Genomic DNA, 20,298 nt, shown 5'->3' on the forward strand with positions numbered 1-20,298 from the left:
CTCCCAATCACCATGACTGCTGGTAGCCTAGAGTTATTTGGGTCTACTGGATTAACAACCTCAGTTTACTTGCTGCTGGTGGGAGGCTGCCTTTAGTACATTGCTATGTGGACTTTCTCAATATGCCTGCCTCCTTCCTCTATGTCAACAAGGAAGATCATCTCCTACCAAAATAGGCATTGCAATCCTATGTACGAAAGTCACAAACAAGATATCTTAAAACCTTGAAACCAATGGTTTTCAATTTACTCAGGTGGAATATGGAAATTGTGAAATCCAGGTGAATGTCATCATGAGGGATATCTGTTCTCTGCCAGTATATTCAACTCATTCAACCAAGAATAGTTACTCTACCCTACTTGTCCCATGTTGCAAGGGTTACACTAAAGCTGGAGAATATATTCATAGCACTGGGATTGAGAGCCAGAATTAAGATACTGGGTATAATATAATGCATGAGGAAAAATGGATTGAAAACAATTCATTTTTTTCAGTGGAAGAACAGTTAGTAGAAATTGGTATCCAGGTAAAAATTGGGAATGAAAGATAAAGAAAAAACAAACAAGCAAAACCATATTGCTCAATTTTCACATTCAGAAGCTAAGGAGGAAAGTAAAAAATGTTCTACTATAAATGTTTTCAAATGAAAAGGATTCTTCCCATATGATGGGAAATGTTATCTACACTTATATGTTTATCTGGTTATTTATCACTGTAACACACACACACACACACACACACCAAATAGAAGAATGATCCTACTTTTTTAGCAAATACATGCATACATTTTTAATTCTGTGTGTATATGTGTATATAAACACACACACACACACTCACACACACACACACACCACAAACACATATATGATTTTGAGACATAGGCATTAATTATTGCTCTTAAGTAACAAAACTACCGCCAAGTTCAGTTAAAGGAAAATAAATTAATACAGACTATTTTTAATCTGTCTTTTCATTGATTGTAAATTAGTTATTAACTTTCTTTGAACAAAATGGAAGTTATTAAAAAATTAATGCCAGCTCTCCTTGGGTAAACACTTTAACCTCTCTCTCTGGGCCCAAGGCAGCCTAGGGCCATGGAGGTTAATGCATTTTTGCTGTATTGTTGAATTAAAGGGTATTCTCGAAGAGTCAAGATTCCTAGGAGTGTTTGAAAGAAGCAATTAAAGGTGCGTGCTTGATGATGTCAAACTCGGAGCCCTGACAGGCTTCTGAGTAGTCTCTAAGATGCCAGCTCCTAGGGGCTTGTCTGTAGCCAACTGCACAAGGAGAAAAGTAGGATGGAGTGAGCTAGAATATGCACCTCTTAAAGCAATTAGTGAGATGAATGGATAAGGTTGGAAGAGAAGTGAAGCATTCCTGTCCAGAAAAGTTATTATTTAAAGTTAAAACAATAAAAGAGAGTGAAGAGCTGATGATTATGGTGATAAAATAGTGAGATTTATCAATGATATTCAGGCATTTGATAAACACCAAAGTAAGCACATCATTCTTTTTCTGTAAAATGAGTCTCTTTCCAGGGGGATTCAAATGGGCTTTTCAGTGTTTCACTTGTATAATCAAGAAAGGTTTTCTATAGGTCATGTTCTTTTGTGTCTCACTATTTCCTTTTCAGTATGTAAAGCAAGGGAAAAAAATAACATGATGAATACAGTGTTCTCATAGTCCAGCTAATTGGTAACTGAATCTGTATCTTTTGAGATGTAGAATATTCCAGTACTCATTAAAACCTACCTACCACAGCTAATGTCAGGTTGTATCTCCACACAATGACAAGGAGCTACAGTTAAGAAGCATCACCTACATACTCTTCTTTTAGCATTTGCACAGAATAACAAGTGCTACCTTTTAGTTCAACAGCTATAATAAAATGCAAATTTTTTTACTCTTTCACAGTCCATATTCAAATGAACATCCCATTAAAATCCAACCTGGGCTCATTATATTTAGTTTGTGAGTGATGCTTCTTAAATGCAAAGATTTCTAATGACTATAATGTGCACCCAGCCACATTTGAAAGAATGGCTCATTCTACAATGGCTATTCCCATCATCCCTCTGTGTAATAGAAGACAATTGTACGGAGATAATATGGCGAAGAATGACGTGCCAGAGCAATTTGAAACTTAAGTTAAAATACATAATGACATTTAAAATCAATTAAAACAGTGAAATGGCAGTAACATCCATGCACTAATGATATACCTGAGAATCCATTCTGAAAGCTGGAATCATCAATACACTTACATTTTGTACCTGACAGATGTAATATTCTATGAACTCCCACATTTCACCAACAATTAAGTTCAAGTTCATCACAGTTTTAATCTATGTCTTCTGCCTTGCTTTATTCTCTTTTTTCATGAGCCTCTCTTCCCAGTCTCACTTTTCCTATACTCCTAAACCCAACATAAGTGAGTGTTGTTTACCATGGAAGCCCACAAGGCTCAACCACAGTGAGGACTTTATCTTTTATTGACCTTGGGGCTATTTTCAAAGTATAATTAGAGAATCTTTTGGCTTAGATTTGTAAAAGAGACCTCTTTTTAAATGTCGTTGGCTATTCTTCAATGAGTAATGAAAACATTTTCAGTCCTCAATGAAATGTCAGTTTTTAAAAATGTTTGAATTTTGTTAGATTATTTTTATGATCCCTTTCAACACTAACTCCATAGTCAGTATTTGTTGATTTATGTATGACACAACTTTCTTTTACTGGATTCTGCACTGCTACAATTAACATAGAAGTGAGTACTGAACTCGTTAAAAGACAAAAAAAATTTTTTTCTTCTTAAAAAATATTTTTCTTCTTTTTTTTCATGTTTTTGAAAAGAAAGAATCGCCTCCTATTATCTCATTGCTAATTTATACCAGAGTAAATAGTTTATTTGAAACAGAAAAGACAGCGTTTCATTACTGATGGTGTGTAGCCTTATGATATTATGAATGAATTCTGTCCTGAGTTGTCTATATTTAACTCTGGCACGATAGGCTCCATTATAAAATGGAATTAAGAGATTAGTATTATCAAAAAAGAAAAAAGACAAATAGAATTTATCCAATAACATTTAATTGTAGAAATATAATTTTGAAAACTTTTAAATCAATGCTATGAATAACATTGTATGAATTTATTTTAATATTTCATATGTATATAAAATTAATGCATTATTTAGATGGGCAAATGGTATCCCTCACTTAAAAAAAATCAAATATTGCCTGGTTGAGATTGAGTAATTATTCTGCACATTGATTACAGTTGAATTCTCTCCTTCCATGCATGCTAGATTTCTGACACTGGCACTTACACTTGTGTGGCTACAAGTTCAAGTGGGGAGACTTCCTGGAGTGCAGTGCTGGATGTGACAGGTGAGCTCTTTGTGAACCATCTTAGCAGCAGAAATCTTGAGCCTCATAATGATGGTTCATTATTAAATAACAAGGTAGTGGACAATCAAAATTTTAATTGATTGAATGTAAATCTAAGTCTTTACATTTAATACCACTTTTTAATCCCTCTACCAGTTCACACTCAGCATTACATTTGTGAAATTTAGTACATTTGTTCTTGAAAACTTTTGTTATTTTACATCCTCTTAAGTGCAGGCAATTCTAGTGATCATGTGTGAAAGTAGTGTTTGCATTTACTAATGTGTAAGAAAAGCAGATATTCACTTACATAGATGCTACTGATTAATGAAGATGAATTGTTCACCATCTAAGCCAACTTCTTTAGTAGACTGTTTTCTTCTTGTAAGCATCAACGTCAACATGACTGATCAGGAACAAAGTTTTTTCTGCTGTCTTCTATAGAATCTGGAGCAACAATCAGTAAAAATTATGATTTAAATGACCTGCCAGGACCACCATCAAAACCACAGGTCACTGATGTTACTAAGAATAGTGTTACCTTGTCCTGGCAACCAGGTACCCCTGGAACTCTTCCAGCAAGTGCATATATCATTGAAGCTTTCAGGTATGGCATGATTTCTTTTTTCTTAGTTGTGTTTTTAATTTAGCTCTTAAGTACTAAAGCCTCACCTGAGCTATCTGGCTGTGTTATGATAAGAATGGGTTCAATGGATGCATTTGAAGAATTTATCTTTTATATCAGTCTTTATTCAAGAACAGACTTTATGTTTTAATTTATAACTTAATTGTAGGATTAAATATGCATCATCTATGTCTATATCTATAGAAATGTAGTCATGACACAATCACTTAGCTCATTTATTTTTCCTGACAAGTATATGTATTTAAAATGAGAATTTGGGCATTAGAACTGGGAAGACAATACTTTAATTAGGGACAGACACATTTTTATGTTATGCAATATTTATTGAAGCATGAGACTTTGGAATATTTATGCCTAATAATTAGGATAGAACTTAATTCCAGTGTTTTTATGCTATATATTTGAATAAATCTATTAAATATGTCTGTAAGAAAATGTAAATCCAAATTAAGAAACTGATTCCATGTGGTTTTAGTGCAGAAAGGAAAAGATGTTTTCATGTATTATTTGAAATCTTATCAACTTACAGATATGAATGATAAATTAGCAAATATTATTATAAAATTACTTTATGGGAATTTAATAGCATACTTATGCAAATGGGAAAATATACTTAATTTACTTTCATGTTCAATTTCACATCATGACATCATACATTTTGAAGGATAGCCTTTGTCCTTTGTCAGTATTAGGACAAATGATCACTTTCATTTTAAGCTTTTTGAATCCATATTTAAGATAATGAAAGGTACATAGTTTCAAAATTTCAAAATACTATTTTTCTGCAGTTTGATAGTTTGATGCTTAAAGACATCTAAAATGAAACCTCCCTAATACCATTTTTTCTTCATTGTGAGCAAAAGTAGCATTTGACTATAGACAAAGTATTTTAAAATGTCATCCATCCATCTGGCTCTAAAAGGTCTGTCTACACACACACGCACACACACACATACACATATTCAGAGATATTTTCACCAGTCTGAGATGCCAAATCACAATTCTGTGTAATGTACAATTTTTTTAAAAAAATGTAACCAAGGGAAAATATTCATTACATGCTTCCTTTCTTCTTTTACAGATATGTAGTTTTAGAAGGCTCTATTATAATATTGCATGTGGAATTGATGCAAAAGAAAACACACCTTGTAACAGGAAAATATATTGGCATAATTTACTCTGTAGTCCATTTATTCTTTCTGCAGGTTAATTCTTTTCAAGGTATATATATGCATTTATGAGGACCATACTTATTGTATAAATTTGATGTTGTGATCTTGGCCTCTGTTCCTTTTACAGGTATTCATTTAGTGGGCTGCTATGCATTAGCAAAGGGCTGTCACATCTCCTGGGCTGAGTTTAATTTTGTTGTGCATGGCACTTCCGTTAGGTGGGCTCGGCTTTGTTGTTGAATAAACTGAATTCATCCAAATGTTTCATTTATTGGGCTGAACACTTCAAGTGTTGTGTGTGTGTGTTTAATTTTCAGCCATTAACCTTTGTCATTGCTACCCAACTCCATTTCCAATAACTGTATGACTGTTCTTTAATTGAAATTTCTGTTCGCATTTCAGCCAATCAGTGAGCAATAGCTGGCAGACAGTGGCAAACCATGTAAAGACCACCCTTTATACTGTGAGAGGATTGCGACCCAATACAATCTACTTGTTCATGGTCAGAGCGATCAACCCCCAAGGTCTCAGTGACCCAAGCCCTATGTCAGACCCTGTGCGCACACAAGGTAATTTCAATAGCTGTAAACATGACTGGTTCTAGCCAGAAGCATCAGACGGACATTTGAGAACAAAGAGATTGCATGAGGAAAAGTACATGTATGTACACTGCTTTGTAAAATGATTCACTGGACTTTATCTAGTGAAGCAGAAAGAAATCAGCAGTTCACCTTGCTAAAATGTTTCCTTTCCTTTCTCTGGAGCTGTTAGGATCTTTGCAGTGAAAAATTAAATCAGGTACATTTACATGTTAAAAGTAAATCCACTAAGCTAGGACTTTAGTATATTTACAAGAGGGAAAAAAAGATAAAATAAAATAAATAAAAATTTTTAAAAATTCTCCTTCTTTGGAAGAAATTATATACTAGCAAAAAAAGTGATATTTTAATGGATAGATGCTCAGATAGGGTATCCAAATTACTTCAGAAATTCTATTTTTATAGTACAGTGACTGTCCTGAGAATGCAGCATCTGGATCCTCTGAGATAGTTAGAAACACAGGTTTTCAGGCTCCAAGTCAAAAACACTGGGGTCAGCCAGTGTCTATCTTAATATACCCTCCTGGGGATGCTGGTGCTAAAGTTTAATGACCACAGTTATGATGTATTTTATTCAATCCAATGTTTCAAAAAGTAATTTAGTATAGAAAACAGTAAATCAAGTTTTCTTCCTGAGGCTTGTCATTCTTTTGACTAGTATAAAAACTCCTAGAATATCAAAATGTGATTTCAAAATGGAGATGTCCTCATCTCATCTTTAGTAACCTGTCTCTTCCAACTAAAAAGTCACTGGAATCTCAGATGGAATGCAGGATGCTAGATTATAGTTTCCTTTTCTACTAGTAGGTAAAGGGAATTATACAATAGAAGTAGTGCCTTTATTATTTGCTGCAAACTGCTCCCCACAGAGTTATGAGAAAGGGTTAATTATTTCTTATTTGTAAAAGGCTTTGAACAAGATATAATTCAAAGTAGTATTTTGTGCTATGAAAAGCACTATACAGCCATAAAATATTATTATAATTACCATGTAGTTCAGTGATAGTAACTAGCATGCCATTATAACAGAGAAGGTGCCTTAAAGGAATCAAGTGAGATAAAGTCACCACGTGACTAACGTTGCTGACATGATGACAGTCAAGAGAGGAGGGAATGCCACTCTGCTATTGTTCTCTAAGCAGTAATGTGATTAATTTTCCTTGATGATAAAAGGCCTGTAGGTAAAAAACCTGTCTCAGGAAAAAGAAAAAGCACAACAAAGAATCTGAAGACCTGAAACTAGTTATATTTTACCTTCCCTAGATCCAATTGCTTTATAGGGTATCTAAATTTAATGAGTAAATTAAATTATTGGATGCAAAATTGAAAAGATGTATAATTTTAATTCAGGAAATCCTAGTACCTAGATCATTTACACCTGTGTGGGTTGCAATAGTGTTTTTTTGTGTGTGTGTACAACTGCAGTGTGAGGTAAGGAGATAATAGAATGTGGACATCTTGCGTGTGATTGAGTCTGGCAGATTGTCCTGATCATTCAATAACTATGCCAGTCACTAAATCTTGACTCATAAAATAACTCTCGGTGAAAAGGTCAAGAAAGATTAATGAAAAGTTGTTTGTGATCTGACCTGTTTCAGTTGAGAGACTATCTAGAGCAAAAGACTTATGTTCTTTTAACATATATTTAATAGGAAAACTCATGTTGTTTGTCTGAATGTCAGGATCATTTTTGATACCTCACTTTCAGTAGTTTTGCATTTTGCAACCACTAACTTTCAAAGAGCTCTTATTTTACAAAGATTTTAAATATCAGAGAACACAGAAATTGTTTATTTCATTAAGACTACTAAATGCTTACACCATCAACATCACAATTGAGTGTACTTATGTAGGCAAAGATTAACATTGTTCATATAAAGGGACTCCCCCCTCCCTAATTTCAATAAGATTGTACTTTGCAGTTTTGTTAAGGATGAAACAAAGAAGGAAAATGAGGGGGAAAAAATCACCCAAGTATAGTTTCCAAGTATTTATGTTGCAATTTAAGTTAGTCTACTCAATTTAAATTATAGCTAAGATATGCACTTTAAAGACATTTCTGCAAGAATGTGGCATGGTGGCCTGAGAAAACAGGAGAAAAAAAGATGAAGAAAATAAATCATTTTAAATTGGACCTCCTTCCTTAAATAAAGTAGTTTTAATTCAACTTAACTTTGAAGTGTACCAGTCAAAGACAACTTGAAGAGTGTGAAATTCAGTGTTTGATATCAATTAAATGTCTTACGATTTTGTCTTAATAGACACAGAATATATACCATTGTACAGGGAAGTAAATAGGTGAATGGTGAATAAGGAGACAATACAATGTACAGTTGAGCATGTCTTATTCAAAACATCACCATTCTTTCTTTCCCTCTTTTCTTAACCACCGAAAGCAGCTGCATTTCCTCTATTCAGATATTGGAGTTCTAGCCAAAATTTATTATTTTGGAATATTTTGTCAGTATTCTAAATTTTTCAGTTACTGTGAATTTGAGGAGCTCTGTCCCCTCTCTCTCCTACTCTATTTACCTTTAATGACATAGTTCATTGTTCCAGTCTCCCAATTTTTTCTTTCCATACTCCCAGACTGAAATAGTTCAAGGGGTAGAAAAACACAACCTGAAACAAGGGATTCAACAAATTTCTAACCTTCCGTGTTCAGATATGTCTCAATTGACCACTGGGAAAATCCTTCAATGCTCTAAAATCTACATAAAGCCAATCCTTCTAGAAAAGTCTCAGAGTATGTACTTCATTCTTTCTAAAGGATCATTCTAGTGATCTTCCACAATACTGTGTCTGCGTTTGAATGGAGATGAGGGACTTTAAATGCTCTTTCATTAAACCATTGTAACGAAGATTAATATCCTTCAACTTATGTCCTACCATTGTGAAGTACACACACACACACACACACACACACATGCTTAAATACTCTTTGTCATGAAAGGTTTGTAATTTTTCCCCTATAATTAGTTCTAGAAGGATAATTTGACTTGTATAAGGTGAATTGGAATTTTATTATGAATTTCTAAAAATCAGGAATTTTCATTTCATCTAACTGCAGATATCAGCCCACCAGCACAAGGAGTGGACCACAGACAAGTACAGAAGGAACTAGGAGATGTCCTTGTTCGCCTTCACACTCCTGTTGTACTGACTCCCACTACTGTTCAGGTCACATGGACAGTAAGTTGTTAAAAACTATATGAGGCTTTATGGACAGCTTTATGTATAGTGACAAAGACTATATGAAATATTTTGTAATACTTTAAGGAAACCAGAAATAACAGGAAAATGCAGATAACCAAACTCAAAACAAATAATTAAAATGCTCACCATTTAAAATCCAGGTATAACCCATGAAAATACTCAATAGATAAATGTGTAAGTGGAGTAGTAGAATAAAAATTATAAACATGACCTTTTCGATCTTCTAAATTTTTAACACTTTTATTAAGTATAAGTAACATGTCAAAGTGTACAAGTGTAATAAATATTTTTATTATATTTATAGAGGTTTGAAATTATCACCAAAATCTAACTTTAGAATACATTTTGAAATGAAACCCTGTGCCCACTATAGGCATTCTCTGTACTATATATCCTAGCCCTGTGCAACTAGTAATTTGCTCTCTATTCTAGACCTTTCTTGGGTATGGATTCATATAATAATGTCTTTTTTATGTGGCTTCTTTAATTCACTATAATGTATTTAGTGTTCATCCATTGTGAAGTATGTGTCAGTACTTTGTTCCTTAAAACGTACTATTCTATTGTGGGATTTCATTCCCTTCTTTACCAGGATAGTGATTCCAAATAGCACTACATTGTATATCATATTTTCTTTATCCATTTACCTACTGAGGGGTTGTTTGGAATTTTGGCTATTATAAATAATGGCACCTTGTGTGCAAATCTTGGTGTGGACATACATTTAATTGCTCTTGGTGAACATCTAAGAATTGTTGAATAATATGGAAACTCCCCCACTTAACTTTTTGATGAAGTAGCAAAATACCTTCAAAGTGATGATATCATTGTGTATTCGAAACAGCAATGTTTTAACATTCCAATTTCCTCCAAATTCATTCCAACTTTTCTTCCATCCTTGTTAACACTTATTATTCTTTCTCTTTTTGGTTATGGCTATTCTAGTGGGTGTATAGTAGTTTATCACTGTGATTTTGACTTCATTTCTTTCTAGACTAATGATGTTCTTCTTTTCATGTGCTTGTTAGGCATTTGTATACCTATTTAGAGAAATATCTATTCAAATTTTTGGAATTTTCTAGTTGAATTGTTTGTCTTCTTCTTAAAGACTTATTCCAGATGTGTCACTTATCTGATATATGACTTGCAAATATTTCCAGCCTGTGGGTTGTTTTTTTACATTCTTTACAGTGTTATTTGAAGCACAAAAGATTTTAATTTTGATGAAGTTATCTTCTGAATTTAAATAAGCCATCTTTATATTCTTTTAGGTGAATGTGATACAACAGCACAAAACATTTACACAATTTTAATCATTTGGCATGTGTGGTCAAAAAATTAGTGAGCTTTAGGTAATAATTTGATATTTTAATGAATGTTAAGAAAGCTCAAGTGTCATGCATTATTACATGTGTCAGAATACACACTTATTTCAAATGGCAAATGTTTTTATCAGATGGCAACTGCTTGTAGTGAAATCAACAAATAGGATGAAAATAGAAATATCAATTGTATTTGAGAATACTGCTACTGTGTGTGCCTATTGTATGTGTGCGACTGTGTTTTTAAAGGAGCCAGATCCTATTCTCTGTGCCCACTATAGTTAGCACCAACTTCTCATTTATGTCCAAATCCCTCTCCAGTATAAATCCGAAAAATCCATTAAAATATACATATTGGAATGACAGAAGAGTACGTCTACTTGGAACACTCTGAGGATGTGACAGAATTTATTAAAGTAGTGAACATTTGAGGGCATGGTTAAGAGTTTTCACTTTAATTACAATATTGTTTATTTAGACAGTACTTGTGTTTCTATTGTTGTTGTTTGATATTATGTAAGTAGAAGGAAAACAAAAAGTTAAAATAATGTGTTTACTGCTCTTAGAATCTAAGTTACTTCAGAGAAAGAACTCTATCACTATTCCTACCAACTCCCTTAAGAGAGGAGAATGCAAAACTAGTTATTTTTGGTCAGTTTGTGAGTAGTTATGTTTGGAATATAAAACACAATAAAGAGAAACATACTGATGTCTTCCTCATGATAATTCCATTGAACAAATCCAGTTCAACAAGCATTTTTTTGTGAATGAATTATGTTCTAGATGGAGAATAGCACCACATAAGGTGTGATTCTAGTTGCTGATACACATGAATGGTTGCAATAACAGTATTTATGCACACATTTAAATGAAAAGGAAGTGATTAATTCCATCATAGGCACCAAAAAAGACACTATTATTCTTTCCCATCCATATTGAGAAATATGGAGACATTATTGTGTAACAAAAGGAAAAAATGAAAATAACAGTTAAGAATGTTTAGTCCATGCTCCCCTCCTCCCAACCCCACTATGAATCAGCCTCCTTATATCAGAGAAAACATTCAGCATTTGTTTTTTGGGGATTGGGTAACTTCACTTAGCATTATATTCTCCAACTCCATCCATTTACCTGCAAATGCTATGATTTTATCCCCTTTTATTGCTGAGTAATATTCCAGTGTGTGTGTGTGTGTGTGTGTGTGTGTGTGTGTGTGTGTATGACATTTTCTTTATCCATTCACCTATTGAGGGCCATCTAGGATTCCAAGTTTAGCTATTGTGAATTGTGCTGCTATAAAAATCAATGTGGCTGTGTCCCTTTAGTATCCATGGGAGGATTAGAGGAACTCCAGATAGGGCAAAGGGGTGGCAGAGAAGGGAGGGGGCATGGGGATACAAAAGATGGTGGAATGAGGTAGACATCATTACCCTAGGTGCAGGTATGAAGACAAGAATGGTGTGAATATACTCTGTATACAACCAGAGATATGAAAAACTATGCTCTATATGTGTAATATCAACTGTAATGCATTCTATTGTCATATATAGCAAATTAGAATAAAAATAAATAAAATGTTTAGTCCAGTTATATACTCGATAAAAGAAAAACAATGCAGACAGGTTGAATAGTATCCCTAATCTCCCCTGTTTATTTATAGGTAAAGACTGGAAGTCCCTGAATTTTTAACTTTTTTTATGTGTGTAACTTTGGAGATTGAACCCAGGACCCTGAGCATGCTATATAAGCGCTCTACTACTGACCTACACTCCAGCCCCAAATTACCAGACTTGACATATGCATTCTTATTTCTTTTTTACTTTAAAGAGAAGCTATATATAAATATTTAATTGAAAGGAATAACTTTTAATAATGAAATTTTGATATATGATTCTGGGTGACACATTTTGTTACTTCTTAAATGAAACCTCATTATTGTTCAAATTTTCTAATTTATTTGTACAAAATGGATAATATTTTAATAAAAATATGACTAAGTTTATAGTGACTGTTTAGTATTGTAGTACTCCTAATTCTATTTTGTTATAATTTTGTATTGCCCTATTTTATGTTCTGTACATAACAGTTTCTATTCTTCCAATCCCATGAAAGTAATGTAATTCTCCAATAATTCCAGTGGTACAGACTGCCATGATTCTATCTTTCAGTAGCTTTGACTGGATACAAATCCACCCAAGCCAGGAAACAATGTGTTTTTCATAGCAGATTTTCCACCATTCTTAATGGAAAACATGTCCTCTGTAAATTTTGAGGGGGCTTCTTTTTTATTGATTTTTTAAAATAAATGAAAGCAGAATGCACTACAATTCTTACTACATGTATACAGCATAATTTTTCATATCTCTGTTTGTATCTAAAGTATGTTCACATCAATTCGTGTCTCCATACATGTACTTTGGATAATGATGTCTATCACATTCCACCATCCTTGCTAATCCCTTACCACCTCCCTTTCCCTCCCACCCCTCTGCCCTATCTAGAATTCATCTATTCCTCCCATGCCCCTCAACCCTACCCCACTATGAGTCAGCATCCTTTTATCAGAGAAAACTTTTGGCATTTGTTAAACATTTGCCAAAACAAATGCCAAAAGTTTTCTCTGATATAAGGATGCTGACTCATAGTGGGGTAGGGCTGAGGGGCATGGGAGGGGATCCGCTAACTTCACTTAGCATTATCTTCTCCAACACCATCCATTTACCTGAAAATGCCATGATTCAACATGATTCATGATTCTTTTATTGCCGAGTAAAATTCCATTGTGTATATATGCCACATTTTTTTTTTATCCATTCATCCACTAAAGGACATCTAGCTTGGCTCTACAGTTTAGTTATTGTGAATTGTGCTGCTATAAACATTGATGTGGCTGTGTCTCTGTAGTATGCTGTTTTTAAGTCTTTTGGGTATAGACCCAGGAGAGGGATAGCTGGGTCAAATGGTGGTTCCATTCCCAGATTTCTAAGGAATCTCCATACTGCTTTCCATATTGGCTGCACCAATTTGCAGTCCCACCAGCAATGTATGAGTGTACCTTTTTCCCCACATCCTCACCAACAGTTATTGTTGTTTGTCTTTATAAGAGCTGCCATTCTGACTGGAGTGAGATGATACCTTAGAATAGTTTTGAATTTGCATTTCTCTAATTGCGAGAGATAATGAACTTTTTTTTTTTAATATATTTGTTGATTGATTGTATATCCTCTTCTGAGAAGTGTCTGTTCATGTCTTTGGCCCATTTGTTGATTGGGTTATTTTTTTTTTTTGGGGGGGGGGGTGCTTACCTTTTTGAGTTCTTTATATACCCTAGAGATTAGTGCTCTATCTGATATGTGAGGGGTCAAAATTTGCTCCCAGGATGTAGGCTCTCTGTTCACTTCACAGATTGTTTCTTTTGCTGAGAGGAAACTTTTTAGTTTGATTCCATCCCATTTATTGATTCTTGGTTTTAATTCTTGCACTATAGGAGCCTTGTTAAGGCAGTTGGAGCCTAATCCCACATGATGGAGATCAGGGCTTACTTTTTCTTCTATTAGACGCAGAGTCTCTGGTTTAATTCCTAGGTCCCTGATTCACTTTGAGTTGAGTTTTGTGCATGTACAGGATAGAGGACACAGAGACTGACCCACAAAATTACAATTATCTTATATTAGACAAAGTTGCCAAAAACACGCATTGGAGAAAAGATAGCCTCTTCAACAAATGGTGCTTGGAAAACTGGAAATCCACATGCAACAAAATGAGGGAGCTTCTTTAAGCTACTTCTAAGTGAAGAAAATATTTGGGGAAGAATCAAAGTCATCATGTTTATGAAGTTAATTGCTTTAAGATTCACTAAGTTTAAAAGAGTACATCAAATTAGATTAAAATTGCATGTCTGTATATTTGGAGTTCTTCCAGGAAAGGACCATGTCATATTTATCTCTGTAGCCCATGAAGGCTGACATTGCCAGTTTGCTTATCTATCTCTTTCTTGGGCAGGGATTTCTGTGAGTATAGAATCCTTTTCTTTCACGTCTGTTTTTCAAAATATTCTTTTAATAACTGCCTATTAAGCAATTGAAGCAGTTGCTTTCATAGGTCTTTATTTTTCTTTTGAAATGTAACATATTCAATAATATCTCAGGGTATTGTTCCCCTTCAGTTTGTAGTTACATATATGGTAAGAATGTATTTGAAGCCAGGCATGGTGGTGCATGCCTGAGAGGCTGAGGCAGGAGGGTCACAACTTCAAAACCAGCCTCTGTAAAAGTGAGACCCTAAGCAACTAAGTGAGACCCTGTCTCTAAATAAAATACAAAATAGGGCAGGGGATGTGGCTCAGCGGTCAAGTGCCCCTGAGTTCAATCCTTGGCAAACCCTCACCCCCACCCACCAACCACCACAAAAAAAAAAAAAAAGAAGAAGAAAGAAAGAAAAAAATGTATTTGAGAGAGATAAGTTTTAGCGAAAAAAGTCTGATTGGGGGTGGGACCAATAGCCAAAGAAATTGTAATTTTGTAATATTTTAACTTGCTAAATGTGTAGGTTATTTAAATAGTTACACTGTTATCATTTGGATGACAGATGTGTTGGAGTTTAAGGGGAGGAATATATTCTCCAGCCAAGTGATTTGATCTGTGGGCAGCTGAGGTGATTTACCAAAGGTCCACAGGATTCAGCTATGGAAAAGACAAGACATTGTACTGAAAAATTATCCCCATGCCCCACCCATGGCTGAAGTTACAGCAACAATAGTTAGCAATGGCTAATTTCAGAAGATCAAATTACTACTGTTTTAATGAAGATAGGCAAGACAATTAGAAAATACCTGTTCCACAAAGAAAAATAGTCACTCACTGAACAATGATTATTCCTGTGCTTGATTGTTATTGTTGCTGTTCAAGGCCAAAAGGATCACAGACCATTTGACTCCGAAAACACTCAACACTGACATAGAAAATAATATTGTTTTGAACTCAACTAGAACCAGATCAGTTCCTTAGCAGATAAGCCCATCAAAGAAAACTCACTTCGAATTGTATATTTAAATGGATGTTTTTGTTTTTGTTTTTGTTTCATTGAAAAAGTAGCTATTAAACATCTTGAATGGTTCAGTAACAACACTGATTTGAAAGTCCATATATTCCACTTCTTTTTAGTACATTGATTCTTTAACAAAGCTCCTTAACATTACACATCTCTACAGTTTACAGTGTTTTTACTAAAATTAGACATCTGATTATTTTTGCACCCTTGAGCTGAGGGTATTATCTGAACAAAATAAGTATAGGAAGGCTCAGAAAACTTAAGAGACTAAACTCTATTTGAAATCAAGGTCTTATACTGGAAATCTGAAGTTTTCCTTATCATTTCACTTCTTCCTTAATACAATTCTTTTTAATACATGTTTCAAAATACAGTGGTATTTTTTTTAACTCATATAAACCTATAAATTTGTGGCCAGACTCTGATTGCAATCAACTCTAAGAGCACATTTTTCTTCTCCTCAGAATGTTAATAAAACTAGTGACAAGCGTATGGTTTAACTTGAAAATGATTACCTGTCAAAATGAGCACCACACGTTAGTGGTGTAGAACACACATCCAATAAAAGCCAGCCTATTTGTTTAAATGGTAATGCTCAGCATTTTCATTTTTGCTTCCACCTGTAACAACAAATTTCCTCTACCCCCAAATGCCTGGCAACTGCACAAACTGAAGTTAAACCACGTGGCTATTAAGTAGGCCATTACTATCTAGGGGTTGGAGACAGTGCCCACTGAAGTGAGCAAGGCGATGTGGGGTAGTAAACGTTAGCTTCATAAAGTCCCTAAAACACTTAATTAATGAAAACCAAACATGGATAAAACCAATTTACCCTGATTTACAGACTCCCTTCATCTGGAAACAGCTGCTTAATGTTCTTCTTAAAAACACAGCTTGCTTCTTTCAGTATTAACAAGCTATTATTGTGAGTTATGTCTTTCTTTCAGTATATAAATTCACTTAAAGCCATCACAGAGAAGTTTATAAAATGTAAGCTTGATGTTGTTGTTTTAACATATGCTGCAAGTTTTTTTTCTTTTTTTTTTTAACTTTGACAGTTTTGATGAAAAGCATCACTCTTTGACTCTTATAAATTTAACATTTTGCTTCTTTGTTGCCTTATTTTATGATGTCAGAATGACTCCTGCTTTTCAAAAAAATATGTCAGTCATTATGAACACAAACTGGTAACATGGATGAGGACTCAGAGACCACGAGCTTCTATGTTAGACCTGGGCTCCCCCTTTTCCTCCCTCTTTCTTTCTTTCTTTCTTTCTTTCTTTCTTTTTGCTTAAGTGGGATTTTACACATTTATTAAAATGTCATTTTAACGAATTATTTATTTATTTTCATTGGTTTCTTTTAGTTATACATGACAGTAGAATTCATTTTTATATAATACTAAAACGTAGAATATATTATATTCCAGAGGATGTACTTACTATATGGTGAGATTCACTGTGGTATATTCATGTATGTCCATAGGAAAGTTATGTCAGATTCATTCCACTCTCTCCTTTTCCCATCCTTCCTCCCTTCACTTCAATCCCCATTGTCTACTCCACTGAACTTCTATCCCCCATCCCCCTGATTGTGGTTTAGCTTCCACATATCAGTGAAAACATTCCACCTTTGGTATCTGGAACTGGTGTCTTTTACTTAGCGTGATAGTCTACAGATCCATCCATTTACTGACAGGCAAATATCGTAAGTCATTCTTGATATAATCTTATACAAGTGTAGCAGTAATTCCAGAAAAATCTTTGAGGGTTAGAAAGTTGTCAAATGGGTGAAGAAATTTATATTTGTTGAGACTCATCTGAAAGGCTGGAGTTAGCTGTATATAGATACACACACACTCAGACCCATCAACTTCATAGAGATTTCTAGCTTGGACATTCTGAACATGGAAAAAAAAATTGTTCCATTGTTTTGATTGAAGTTCTGCGTTTTTATTATTTGAAAACTAATAGCTTAATATTCATTGATTTGCTGACTTCCCTTAACAAACAAAACAATGCTGAATCTAAATAAGAGGTGTTAGAAGTTAATTCATGAAAAAACATTTTTTGTTCATAACAAGCTGACAATTGAATAAATAATTTTTTTAAGAGTTAACATAACCATTTCCATCATCACCTCTCTCTTTCTTTTTTCTTACAACCATTCTGAAATGAGGTGATTTTATTTCTCTCCATTAATCTTTACTTTTGATTTGACAGTAAAATATATCAAGCTTAAAGCTTCTTAGTATATGAATATTAAACTATAATATGAGATATTAATTGGAGAAGTTACCATCGCCATTTATGCTTCAATACAGCATCTTAAGAAATAGGACAGGGATAAAAACTCTTTAAAAATAAAGAAAAAAACCTAAAATTCCTTTCCCTACAAATGAAGAAACTCTGAGATACCTGTGAAGAGTGTTTAATAAATGTATAAAAGGAGCATGTTTATTTTTCTACTTGCACTTATATTGTTTGATTTTCATGTAATTATCATGAGACTGAACCAAAATACATATAAAAATACCTATAAAAAGTTCTATTTGATTTAAATTTTAAATTAAAAATCTCAGATCATTATTAAAAATAGCTATTGTCCCTTAAGTAAATGAAAACATAAGAGAGTTCAGTTGTGTACAGAGCAGGCCCACTGAAAGAATAAGAAGCTACTGAATTAACAAAAACTTTTTCATGGAATATTTGGTAATGGGTATAAGCTTTCATATGCATTTAAAACATTAGTACTTGTTTCACAACTGAAATCTCTTTTATATGCTCTCTCTAGCCACAGGGTGGTTACACATTTGTCCCCACTTTCCTTTCCTCTGGTAAACTGTATTCTTATTGCAGATGGCAAATCGTCTGACTTTTGTCCTGGAAACTACCTCCCCTTCCCAACTCATTGAGCTTCTTCTGCTCTTATTTCCTGGTGCCTGTCATTCATTACATTTATTTCTGATATATGCTGTAACTGAACTTGGCCATAGTAGGCACGATAATGCCTTCCTTCCACCTGGACTCAAAGTACCAGGAGGCCAAGAGTTGGCTCTACCAACTTTTTCCATTTTATCCCCAGAGCTTAGCAGAATTCCTGGCAGCTACTAGTAAGAACTCAAAAATGTCTAAGGAGCAGACAAGTGATGAGAATGGAAATCCCTGAAAAATACCACATCACATATAAAACCATAAATATGGGTGTTGAATGCAAGAGAGTTGTCCTACTCTTCATTTTGGAGATAATGCTGGGGGCAATGTGAATGTGGGATTGGAAGAGGTTATTGGAAGCGGGGAGATGAGTTAGAAAGCCCTGGTCTCAACTGAGATGATAAGTGTGTGGATTGAACTGGGACAGAGAAGAGAGGATAGGTCTCTTGTGAATCTGGCACACCTCCCTTCAGGTTCAGAGGGTCTTTGATGTGTTTTCCAGGTTGACCGCCAGCCTCAGTTTATTCAAGGCTACCGAGTAATGTATCGTCAGACTTCAGGCCTACAAGCCACCTCCTCATGGCAGAATTTAGATGCCAAAGTCCCAACTGAACGAAGTGCTGTCTTAGTCAATCTGAAAAAAGGAGTCACTTATGAAATTAAAGTCCGACCGTATTTTAATGAGTTCCAAGGAATGGATAGTGAATCTAAAACAGTCCGTACTACTGAAGAAGGTGAGTATCCCAATTTGTAATGTAAACCAAACTTATTCTATGAATAAACCAATTTCTATTACAGTTCTAGTTTAGTATATTCCTTAGAAAACTAGACAGAGAACATTTAAAGATATATAGGCTGGGGTTGTAGCTCAGTGGTAGAGCACTTGCCTAGCATGTGTGAGGCACTGGGTTCAATCCTCAGCACCACATATAAATAAATAAAATAAAGGTCCATTGACAACTAAAAAGTTATTAAAAAATAGAAAAATATATAGCAGGCACTGTCATTTTTCTCTTTGTATTAGAAGAATTGTACAGAATCTGACCAAAAATGATATAAAAATTTAAATAGATTCTGAATTTAAATTCTTCTTAAACATTTGCCCCAAGTTTTATATGTTTCTGTGACATTGAATTTGATTGTAACATATTTCCATATATTTATGTGGGTGCAGTTCATTAGGGACAGGCTATAGAAAATACAAGATCACAGGTTATTCACAGTGACTACTCCTTTTTTAATGTAGTAGAATGGGATATTTTCTTTTCTCAGCCATTTTCTACTGTGGGCATTGCCAGTCTGAAACATAAGTTCTGATTTGGAAGGTCACTTTCATGTTTGTAATACGTTTCTTCTTAGGAAAGTTCTTGCCTTCTCTCTAGTTTTGAAAAATTTTTACCTACAGATACTTTAAAGTCATTCTATGATGGACCTAAGATTGATATAGGTTTCAACTAGTCCATTTATAAAGTCTCCTTCAGTAAGCCAGAGACTTATAATGAATATTGCTATTAAAATAAAAATGTGGGATGACAAAACAAATCTCCCCTTTTATTTTTATATTAATTTTATGTGCACCAATCCTAATAAAAACCTTTTGTCTAAATGTACTTCATACAAAAAGATATTTTAAAAAAGGCTTTAAGAAAATGTATATCGTTTGCATATACTGACAGGTATGTCTAACCAAAGAAATTTTATAAAATATAAATTTTATATAATATAATACACTGCAAAAATAAAATGTTCACATTAGTTTACAGTGTGATCCACAGGCATGGACAGAAACCCTTATTTTTAAAGGCACGATTGGTTCACTTTTAGGATATGAAAAGAAAATACAAGATTGATAAAAATTGGTGATATTTTCTCCAGCATTAAATTTTACCATATCTTGCAAGCGTAGTACTAATGAGCAGGGTGGATAACTCCAATACAGAAGATCACGTTGGAATCCTCCCTCCAAAAGTCAGTT

The 20,298-nt window shown here is 34.1% G+C and overlaps 1 protein-coding gene across 11 annotated transcripts in view; it reads left to right on the top strand.

The window, feature by feature from the left end:
• Nucleotides 1-20,298, top strand: part of Robo2 (roundabout guidance receptor 2) — a 564,046-nt gene that overhangs the window by 469,231 nt on the left and 74,517 nt on the right. For all 11 annotated transcript variants that reach the window (XM_058574553.1, XM_046430545.2, XM_058574555.1 and 8 more), the window contains 5 exons: nt 3,305-3,386; nt 3,831-3,993; nt 5,607-5,773; nt 8,874-8,995; nt 18,826-19,057. In XM_058574553.1, the coding sequence (XP_058430536.1) occupies nt 3,305-3,386; nt 3,831-3,993; nt 5,607-5,773; nt 8,874-8,995; nt 18,826-19,057 (766 nt within the window). The remainder of the gene's footprint in view (nt 1-3,304; nt 3,387-3,830; nt 3,994-5,606; nt 5,774-8,873; nt 8,996-18,825; nt 19,058-20,298) is intronic.

This window comes from Marmota monax, unplaced genomic scaffold, assembly GCF_021218885.2.
Source record: "Marmota monax isolate L192 unplaced genomic scaffold, Marmota_monax_Labrador192_F-V1.1 WCK01_AAM20220418_F8-fsc00016, whole genome shotgun sequence".
Taxonomy (NCBI): domain Eukaryota; kingdom Metazoa; phylum Chordata; class Mammalia; order Rodentia; family Sciuridae; genus Marmota; species Marmota monax.